This window comes from Musca autumnalis, unplaced genomic scaffold, assembly GCF_047663935.1.
Source record: "Musca autumnalis isolate F117 unplaced genomic scaffold, ASM4766393v1 scaffold_1, whole genome shotgun sequence".
NCBI lineage: Eukaryota > Metazoa > Arthropoda > Insecta > Diptera > Muscidae > Musca > Musca autumnalis.
In genome coordinates this window covers 121,897,321-121,908,721 of record NW_027411644.1, presented here as the reverse complement: position 1 = coordinate 121,908,721, position 11,401 = coordinate 121,897,321, and the positions used below count along the sequence as shown (strand labels likewise).

Genomic DNA, 11,401 nt, shown 5'->3' with positions numbered 1-11,401 from the left:
TTGAACACTACAAATGCTATATACAAACTGTCAAAAGGAAAGTCGTGAAATTATTGAAGATAATGAACAAGGTTTTGTACTTTTCAGGGTGATATCATTGTGATATAAACTTCTTAGCCTATCAATGAAAGAGAATAGTTAGTTTTTCAAAAATATTTTTATTTTTCAATATAATCTTCTGAAACTTCAATACACTTAGTCCAACGCTTTTCTAGCAATTCTATCCCTTGATTAAAATAGTTTTCCTCTAGGTCTTCAAAATAGTGGTTTACAACTGCAACTCGTACTTTAATTCGTTGATTTTAGCCATTGTTAAAACACTCTTGTGCGCTGGTGCGTTGTCTTGATGAGAAATTATTTTTTTGTGTTGTAAGCCAGGACGTTTTTCTGGAATTTGTACTTTTAATTGATCCAAAAGGTTGCAATAGTACTCTGAATTTATTGTTTTACCCTTTTGCAGATAGTCAATCAATAAAATACCTTTGAAGTCCCAAAAACCGTTGCCATAACCTTACCAGCCGATTAAATTGTTTTTGCCTTGTTTGGGGCACTACCTCCAGCTTCAGTCCATTGTTTGGATTGTTCTTTTGTCTCTGGAGTATAGTGGTGGATCCATATCTCATCAACAGTTATGAAACGACGCTTAAAATTCATTTTATTTCGCTTAAAACGATCCAAACAAGCTTGAGAAATGTTCATTCTTATGCGTTTTTGATCGACTGTTAACAAATGCGGCACCCATCTTGCAGAAAGCTTTTTCATCTGTAGTTCTTCATGCAAAATTAAATGGACTCGATCATTTGAGAAGCCCATGATATTAGCAATTTCACGCACTTTTATTCGTCGATCATTTAATACCATATCATGCACTTTGGCTACAATTTCTGTTCTTCAATGCTTGTACGACCACGTTTAAATTCAGCAACCAAATTTTTTACTGTTGCATATGAAGGAACACTTTCACCTAACACATTCACCATATCATTACCCAGCGAAAAGTTTGCCTCCAAAGAGGCAGTTAAACGATATGTACAAGTGATTTGGAAGTGCATCAAATTATGCATTTTCACTCATGATTTTTACAAGGGAGTGACACCGGAAACAAAAAAATAATTTTGAATAACAAAATAAAATGCATTTATTATTTGTGTATAACAAAAATATTAATAACTTTATTAAATTAACAACAAATGAAAATTCTCTATTGAATTCAATCGCAAACATGTGTGTTTCCTCCGCTCTTCATTTAATCCAAGCTTAAGTGCTTTTGCTTCATCTGCTAAATGGGTTTGATATTGTCTTCCCATCACCAGTTAAGATTTCGACATGTACTCCAACAGCACTCAATTGGGAAATTTTCTTCTCGTGAATTACCGGAAAAACGTTCACAAATTAAATATTATTTAGTTTGTATTAACAAATGTTTGGAAATGTTAACACGATTATCTCTTTTTGGAAATGTATTCCGCTGCCTGTAGAGATGTACAAGCTGATTTATGTACATGTAGGGATCTCTAACAACTGCTAATAAAATGTAGTGAACGGAGTGCCTTTTTCACGACTCCGTTTGCACTGCATCCGGATGCTGTTAAATTGTGAGGAATTGGAGTGCCTTTTTCACGACTCCGTTGAACTGCCTCCGGATGTTGTTAAAATGTGACAAACGGATGTGATTCTTTGGATTGCATCCAAATGCGGTTAAAATGTGAGGAATGGAGTGCATTTTCACGACTCCGTTTGAACTGCATAAAAACATGCCGTGAAAGAACTAGTCTACATTGCACTACTTCCAATTTATTTTGCTGGGTATGAATTTCTTGCCCCGATAAACCTTTTTTATGTAAATATTTAATGACAGCACGCATTTCTAATTTTTTCATTGTAAAAAATTGCGGATGCGTCTTTTTTGAACACCTGTTTCTATATGAAGGAGTTTCTAGATCGAAACAAAATTTAACATGTGTTTATAACAGAGATGGAAGTTTCCAAAACACTTAACTTTTTTCTGTTTATACCGCGCTTTTTGTGCTAGGCTAAGAAGTTTCCGAACTGCCCTCGTATGAGTGAAAGACAAAAACATAGTTTCCATGAAGCCAAGATTTGGACTATTATAATATGCGAACAATTGTAGTTTACCAGTAACTATGACTAAGTGTTTTTGAACAAAGCTGAAATATTTGACAAACAAAAATTAATTTGCGTGGAAGTTATTACGCGGTCATAATGAAAGGTAAAAACACGTTGAAGCTAAAGATGTTTTTACGATGCTATTCGATTGCTGGTTAAACCATTCAAATGACGGACATCTGTCCAAAGTGAAAGTAGAAGGACACAAAGTGAATATCACACTTCTAGTGTATCACTTTTCAAAATTTATACTGCATCTACCTTCTAATGATGCTGACATTTTGATTTTAGGTGCTTTTTATATTTTTGATTTAACTGGGATGCGTATTCGGGAATTCCAAAGAGCCAATATTAGGATTGAAGTACTCGCGAATACGCATAATTTCATATGTATATTGATTATGTAGTCCACATAGCATCACAGTAATTTACTACCAAAGCCAACATTTAGTGCAATATTTTTTCTAAAAAAAAACCTATTTTTTGGGTACAGTATTTACAATATTCGTTTGAGTGTGCTGGTACCCCGGATCATTTAAATCATGGATTGTGAAAATCCATCCACAAGAACGGCGGAAACGGATACTGCAAAAATTAAAAAAAAAATCAAAAAATGTTTTTGAAAATATCGCGGATTAATTTGCGTTTTCTGTGGATCGTTTCTTTTTCAAATAAGAAACCGATACAACACTCGCGTTTTTGCGGAAACAGAGTTTTAAAAATTTAGCTGTATCCGATTTACATCCACGGTTCTTGTAAGATTTTATTAAAATTGGTTGGTTAAAATTGATTGCCATTTTTTCACCAAAATTAATACTTCAAAAAAAAACGGTAGCGACATCGAGAAATGATGAAGATGAGGTTTGGTGAATTTCATGTGTTCAGAATTTATATTCTTTATAACAAGAGCTACAACTTTGCCTCCATGAACAAATTAAAATTCTTCGCGGTTTGGAAGATATGCGCCTGCCAGAATGCTCAATTTTGACTTAATTTTTCAAGGATATTTTTGATGTCCTTTTTCTCCTGGAATACAATAATTTATAATTATTATATAAAGCCTATACTCTCCTCTTTAATATGACACCAATACCAGCATCGTACGACGAGTATAAGTATTTAAATTTTTTTTGAAAAATGTTGACCTTTGAAATTTGTTTGACCTCTAAAAGGTCAAAACGATGAGAAAACGAAATATTAAAAATACCATTATACTCCATTTTGCCTATAATTTGCAACGTATATAGTCCGGTTCAAGTGTAACAAAATTTTTTGAAAATTGTCGGACGGTGATATTTAAGCTGTATATTAAAATTTTTACAATTTTCACACAAAAGTTGTGGTCCATTTATCCCCCTAAATATTATCTTATCTTATCATCTCAATTTGCATCCCATCTCTTCTTTGTTATATACTCTTACCTTATTCAAAATTTCGAGGCGATCGGACTATTATTGCGACCTACAGAACCGCTACAAAATTGGATAAAAATTATGTTTTTAGTAATTGCGACCTGGGATTTGATTACAATTTTTAATGGACGGACGGACGGAATCGCTTCATCTCATCGAGATATGAATATTGGTATACCACATTGGGGGTCTCCGACCCGGTGTTACATGCATTTTTGCCAAAACAAACTTATAATACCCTTTTCACATAGTTGCATAGGGCCTAAAAACTTTATAATGCCTGAAATCGGGTGGTACCTCTACGAGTATATGAGGATTATACCCAATCGTTGGTCAAAATGTTTTCTTACCTCTTGAAACACAAAATTCCAAATTGCAATCAATTCGGTGTTCAAATGGGACCAATACATTGACGACATTGAAAAATTAGAAGTCTACCCAAGTCCCACACATCCAATTTTTTTCACTCGATTTTACTCGGTTTTACTCTTCGAGTAAACTCGTACTCTATTTCGAGCATTTTCACTCCCATTCGTTTTTTCTTGCAAAACTCGTACTCTTCAAGTACTCGTACTCGAAAAAACTATGCTTCGCGAGCGACGAGTAAAAATAGAGTAACTCGATTTATTTTGTCCACTCGGGCGAGTACTCCCGCTCGAACTCGCGTGAGTAGAATATTGAGCGAATATTTCGGAGCTCTGTTTGTATTTGTTCTTCTATATCAGAAAATGTGATCATCAATTATTGTCTACGACAGTTTTGACAAGTTGATGTTGGCTTACAACGCTAAGACGCCGGCTACCTTGTCACTTGGTTGTCGGAGACCCAGGTTCGATTCCCAGCCTGACTCATGCTGAAATTATTTTCTTTTTGCCTTATTAAGGCGATGGTCATTTATAGTGATATTTTTAATTAATTCTTTTTCGAGATGATCTGTTATGACCTAAGAGTCTACCAAAGTCCCACACATGCAAACATTATGCTATGTTTCACGGGTGGTTAAGTCCAATCATAAGGCATATTAGGATGTTGTTTTTGTGACAGACGAAGGCAAAGATTGGTAAGAACTATTTATACGCAATTCGGTCGATAAATGCAAAATGCGAATTTATGTTAGTTAATTGAAAATCCAAACTTTTTTACTAGAATTTTTTTAGCCTCGGGAAGTAGAGAATGCCATATTACAATTCGGTGGTTACATGAATTTTCGGAAAACCAAACATATAATACCCTTTCCACATTGTGTTGTAGGGTATAATTACTCTAAGTGTACAAAAATAGAAATGTCTGGATTATCGTGCAGAAAAAATTCGATAATCCGGACAATTTAATGTCCGGATTACCACGTCGTTCGGATTAACGAGTGTCCGGAATACCGAGACTATACTGTATCAGCCAAATTATGAATATTAACTCCCCGCGAGATTTCTCACTTTCTTCTTTAAGTTGAAACGTCAGAAAAGCAAAACTCACGGGGAGTTGATATTCATAATCACCCTCTATATGTAAAATGATATAATGATAAAATTAGTTAGAACCCAAAGGTTATGTTATTTTAATCAAATCGTGTGGTTTCAAATCATGTTTTCAGTTATTTATCTGCTTACAGTGACTTCAAAAATTGCCCAAAACATTTTTTAAATCATTTTGTGCTGGATTTTTTATCGAATCACTTTATAAATAATATTGTGAAATAATGATACAGGGATACGAAGTTGTAAAAAAGTCATAACCCTAATGTATACATATACCTTGTGTAATCTAAAATCATCATTTCGAATTGATTATTTCCGAATTATTAGTATGTTTCTTTTAATAATATTGATTGCACTTAATATAATATTTGTAATTTGTAATTATTAACTTATTGTAAATCTATTTCCTATAACTCTATTTTCTATTCATGGAAATTGCAAAACATTGAATGAAATTAAATGAAAACGCCAAATCTGTTTACTTACGTTGTTAAGAATTTGTTTCTTTAAATAAGCCATTTCCCTTGTTCCAATAGAAAATAATATCACCATTAATTTCGTTATATAAAATATGTTGTTTTTATTGTACATCTCTTAAAAGCTAAAAAAATATTGCCTACATACATATGCATATAATTGTGTAACGTTTATTTTAACTGCCAATTTTGTAATTACATATGTATTATGTGTTAGCTATGTACAATACACTATGGATTTTGTGTCTATCTTCCATTCTTAATATGGCATTAGCTGTTTTTCGGATCACACTTTGGTATTTCAGGGGAAGGAGTGTCCAATGGCAGTGAAGTCAAAATTAAATTACATTTGGGCAAGTCATAATGGTACGTCTGCTCGCTATACCTCAGTAATAGGCAAGAGAAAAGGCGAAATAATCAATGTAGGAAAAAATTAAAGTCGATATAAAGTGTGAAAAAGAATTAATTCTTCTACATGTGTTAATAAATTTGTTTTTAATTTTTTCTTTTTTATAAAAAAAAAACTTAGGCTAATTAGTCAACAATGAATCTGTTAATTGTTTTTTGCTAAACGTTTTCTTTGTACGAGGGCTGTGCATCCGTCAGAGATTCTGAAAAGAATAAAATCACATTGAAAAATATAACAACAATAACAATTAGTCTATGGCAAGCATTTGGCAAGCAGCTGAATCAAAGAATTGAAGAAAAACATTTATTTACATACATACACAGAATTAGGCAAATTCGCTATTACAATTTATAGTACAAGCTATGGATTAATTGAAGCATTTGGAACATGGATACGTTTTACCGGAGTTTTAAAATGTATAAACATTTTTAAATACATAAAGTGAGTATTTGTTTAAACGATAAATATCTAAAATTCAAACGAAAATAATGGAGTCAAATACCCAAATAGCAAAATCTGATCAGTAAAGTGACAAATATCTCTTAAGCGCCGAACGTTTCTTATTTTCTGTATCCAGAAAAAGAAGTCGGAATCAGAAGAAACGATGCGTTATCATACATCGCACCTTTTCAACAAAAGGGGAGTAATTCAAAATTTGTTATTTTTCAGTAGAGACAAAAAACTGTTGATACATTACTAGTAACTCTGAAGACATGAAGAGTGGCATAACGGTAATTTTTGACGAAAGAGTACACAAAATAATAGGAGCTTTTTACTGTGGGTGGAGTTGAACATTATATATCGCATTTTAATAAAAAGTGAAAATTTAAAAATTTTGAGTTACTACTCCTTTGGTTGAAAAGGTGGGATGTGTAAAAGTCACATACAATCAATTTGTTTTTATTCGGGGCTGATAAAAGATCTTGACACATTTACAAATTCCAAACGTAATAATTATAAATAGGTACATCAAATACCGACGTCCACAAGCAATTGAATTCAGGAAAAACTTATGAATATGTACATAAGGGCTATAAACAAAAATGCTTTACTTAAGTTAAAATATTACGATTCAATTTCAATAAAAATAGCTTATTTAAAAACTATTTTCTGTCGTAATAAAAACACATGTAGATGCGGCGTTTAGTTCGGCCGGGCTGATTTTTATACCATCCACCATAAATTATATTGAATCCATATTTCAGGTATTTCGGTTGGATGACGTAGCTGAAACTTGCAAATACTGAAAATCGGCCGGTACTTTAGTTGTCGGCGGAAATTTAGTTGAAATACATAATCGAGGCTACAGTCGTGCAACTTGTCTGCTCAGTTTACGCAAGCATTCTGCAATCGCATAAACTAAATAATAGCTGTGACTTATTTAAGCAGAAATCTGAACTATAAAGAAGGCTCTAGAGTTAACTGTAGACCGTGAAAAAGAAAAAAAAATGAGGTTCCAATATGGACTCAATCGGTCTACTAGTTCGGTTACCTCCCACACAAAATTTCGAAGAAGTTTAGTTTAGGACCAGTTCTTGAATCGCTTTGATTTTTATTGTAGCAACTTGTATACACTGTCCCCTAAACGACGGTACAAGTTTCATCAAGGGCAAGGCCATACTTCCTGAGAAAATAGCCTCAAAGTTGCAAAAAAAAAACCCTGTGACACCGGGTGTAATGGTAGGAGCGCAAGATAACTCTCGAACGGATCTGTCGATTCGGTCCACAATTTGGTCTTCGTAATATTTTGTGCAAACATAGCCGACTGATACTTTTTTTAATTGTTTCGTTACATTTACACAGAAAAAATATTGCATTTTAGGAATGGTGTTCATAAAGTCTTGCCAAGGTTCAAATTTCTGCATTTCATGAACGCCTTTCATAAAGCAGAAAAATACTGGTTTCTTCTGAGAGTTTGAAAAAAAAACAAATTTGGCGAGTTGTTTTGTTTTTATCGACTTACAACCACCACACACCACTAATCAACCAAACCAGAGACAAATTTTGCTGCAGTCAGGTTGTGTGTTGCTGTGGTTTGTTGATATAGTCTCAATGTGATGGTGGGGAGGAAAACCACGTTTAGCTGTGTTTCAGTCAGGTTATTGTGTTGTGGCTTGTTTATACAGTGTCAATGCGATGGTGTGACGATGAGACCATTCAAAAGATAAAGAGAACAAAGTTGAGAGCATTTACCAAACAAGAGAGGAAATATGAGAGCAAATAATGGGAAAAATAGGAAAGTGATTTTGCATCTCATGAAAATCTTACATATTTTGAAAAAAAAATGGCTTTCGGATGGGTATACGAAACTGCACATGTACCCAGCAAAATTTGAAGGAAGGGGTTCCATGCGATGACGTGATTTCATGGCATCTTTTGCATTGGTTCAAAGAAATTCGTGAAAGATCCGATCTTTTCATTAGCATTTGAAACAATGCAAAGGAAGTCGTGCAAGATCCGATTTTTCAGATCATCCTCAGAGAGTTTAGTTGTCACCGCTTTCAATGGATGTTGGTGCGAATGCCATAAGAAATGCTAAATCACCCAAAGCTTTGTGTCCTGATGGGATCTGCTTGGTAATGCTGAAACAGCTGAATGAGACGGGTCTTGAGTATCTCAGCCACCCACATCGTGCCCGAAGTCTGGAAAATAGGCGGAGTGGACCTACTACTGAAGCCATTCAAGGATGCCAACAAAGATGAATTATTTAGACCTATTTCGCTTTTGTCGTCCATAGTAAAGACTCTTTAGGCTTTACTCCTCCCCAGCGACAGAAATGGCTATCCAGATGCTGGTCATCAACATGGGTTACGTAAGCAGCACAGCACGACAACTGCACTGCACGCCATCTCCCCATATATTCGCCGTGGTCTCAACCAGAGCGGGTAATGCGATAGGACAGTGTTGGTGGCGCTCGACGTATCAAAAACCGTTGATACTGTCAATCACCCACTCTGTTTGAGAACATTGAGCAGACTACCCCCCGGAAAAGTTTGGAAATTCATTTTATGTGCGAAGTCCAAGCCCCTAAGGTGAGGTGATATTCTGGCACTGTTTAGCCTCTACCTCACCTGTATTCCACGCCCTCCAGACGGCATTAAGATCATAAGGTATACGGATGTCTTTGTGAAAATGAGGACACCTATTTGACTGATCTTACCACCTTTTTCCACGCGAGGAATATGCAAATAACCGCCACTAATTCTACGGCAGCATGTTCACACATACCACAGCTATCTGGAACATGTTAAGATGTAGGAACGAGGTCCTCAAGTCCCTAGCCGGCATTACTTGGGCGCAGACAAAGAAACCTTGTTAACTTCATATGTGGTAAGTTATGCACAACGCGATGGAAAAATATTTAAACCTGTCAGAATGCTGCCCTAAGAATTGCCACAGGGTGCCTAATCATCAGTGGTGGATCATCTACATGAATAGACAGTGAATCTTCCAGTACAGCAACAAAATTGCATGTTAATCACCATATTGTGGATAGGACCGCCCCACCCAGAGGGAGGATCTTCATGATCTAGAAAAAAGGTTAAACGTTACAAGCAGGTTTAATTGCTATACACAGATGCAGTTGGAGGTACCATATACATCTCTGAGGAGCTAACAGCGTCAGCTGCCACGTCAAACCGGAGTTGTTTTGGCTCATCTACTCTCGGGAAGGTGAAGCCGTCGAAATTCCTATTGAACAAAGATGACACACTGCCCCTTTTCAACTGCCCTGCTAAATCTACTCAAATAACTCCAGTGGCTTTGTGGTTTCAATCCATATATGGAAGTAGACTCAGAACCAAATTGAACAGAAAAACGAACTTACAAATATGTATATAATATGCTATGACAACAATGAGCATCTAATATACTTTGAGAATGAATACAATGTACCTAAGATCTACACGCGAAGCAATTGCGATAGGCTACTTGAACCTAACCTTAACATTTATTACTTTTACAAACATGCAAACATATCGCATCTGTTCAACAAATTACAATGTGCAAGATCAAACTCGTAGAAAAAAGCTGTAACTCGTTGGGTTTTAGAGATATAAACATGAAAATTTTACTCAAGAAAAAGTAGAAGTGGTAGAAAAACTAGAAATTTTTAACCCAAAAAACACATTTTTTGTGTTATGGTACTCTTTGAGTAAATGAGCGATATGTAGTTGCTCTGGAGACATGAAAGCCGCATAACTGTATTTCTGCGCGAAAGGGTAAACACAATAATGGGAGATTTTTACTTTGGATGGAGCTTTTTTAAAAAAAAAGTAAAAATTTTCAAAATTTTGAGCTTATACCCCTTTTTGAACAGATGCGATATGTTTAAAATTGTTCATAAATTTACCATTGGTATCATCAAACTTTTTTTATTAAATGAGAAAACCTGTGGCTAATTTTTAGCACAAGAATATTCATTCAAGCATTGATTTTTCGAATGAAATTACCTTCAGTTATTCTGCCATGTAAATAAAATTTGTTTTAATAAAATATTTAAACAACACTGTGATTTATTTGGGCCATAAGAAAAGAAAGACATCTGTTCATAAGAAGCATAGCATACAAGTTTGACTCATTTCGGGTAAAAGAATTCGAACTACATATGTTGCCCTTTGCCTTTTAACCTTTTACCAGAAATGACTTAAGTTATAATGCGAACCGCTTTTGTACCGAACCTTCATCATTCAAAGTATTAAGATTTTTTCCTTAAGTAAAGAAGACTTTACTCTTGGACATGACTTTTTTCCGATTATCTTTTTTGGTTACAAACGGTTTGGGTGGATAAATACTGATTTCGATATGGTGTGTGTAATGTATATACATATGCATGTAGTGTTAGTTAAATCAAGTACTATATTAATACTTTTTATACAATTTTGTTGTTTCGTCCGTCTATAAATGTTTTTAGGGACCAACGGAATATTCTTGCCATTTTCGTAATGTTAGTAAAATAATTCTTAATTTAATGTATTAATAAATGGAATATTTATACTGACGTTGCTGAACAAGGCTTACATTTTCCGCTCCCGGCAGGGAGCAAACTGAAGCACCAGAAGATTCGTTTATTTGATATATCGTAGACGACTTAGATTCGTTCGTCACCAAAGCAGTGTGTATGTCTATCGGTTTGTTAGTACAAGCATTAGGGCTAAGTGGACTATGATTAGCATGTGATGTAGATCGGTCACTACTACAACTATTACTACAATTATTACTACAACTACTATGACTATCACATTTAGCAGAAGCGCAAGCATTAGGAAAAATGCATTTGAAGGCAGTAGAAAACATTAAGGTTATACCTGAATCGGCCAAGCGAGCTTTTCCATTGGCGGCAGCAGGAATTTGTGTTTCGGATTCCGGCCGAGATTCTATAGATCCATTGCCGCTTATGGCTGTCGCTTTGGTATGTCCGTTCATTAATGGCTGAATTTGTTTGGATGCTGTAGATAAAGAACGTCAACATGATTAACGAAAAATTAAATAATGGTTAAAAAT

At 34.9% G+C, this 11,401-nt stretch overlaps 1 protein-coding gene across 4 annotated transcripts in view; it reads right to left on the bottom strand.

Annotated features, from left to right (window-relative positions):
* Window positions 1-5,569: 5,569 nt before the first annotated feature.
* kar (monocarboxylate transporter 10-like protein kar) overlaps window positions 5,570-11,401 on the bottom strand; it is a 65,336-nt gene continuing 59,504 nt past the window's right edge. For 2 of the 4 annotated variants that reach the window (XM_073991860.1, XM_073991870.1), the window contains exons 4-5: window positions 11,206-11,346; window positions 5,570-6,101 (exon numbers count right to left, since the gene is read on the bottom strand). In XM_073991860.1, the coding sequence (XP_073847961.1) occupies window positions 6,058-6,101; window positions 11,206-11,346 (185 nt within the window). In that variant the 3' untranslated portion in view covers window positions 5,570-6,057. Of the gene's footprint in view, window positions 11,347-11,401 lie in introns of all 4 variants that reach the window. The other 2 variants (XM_073991849.1, XM_073991838.1) reach the window with 1 other exon arrangement.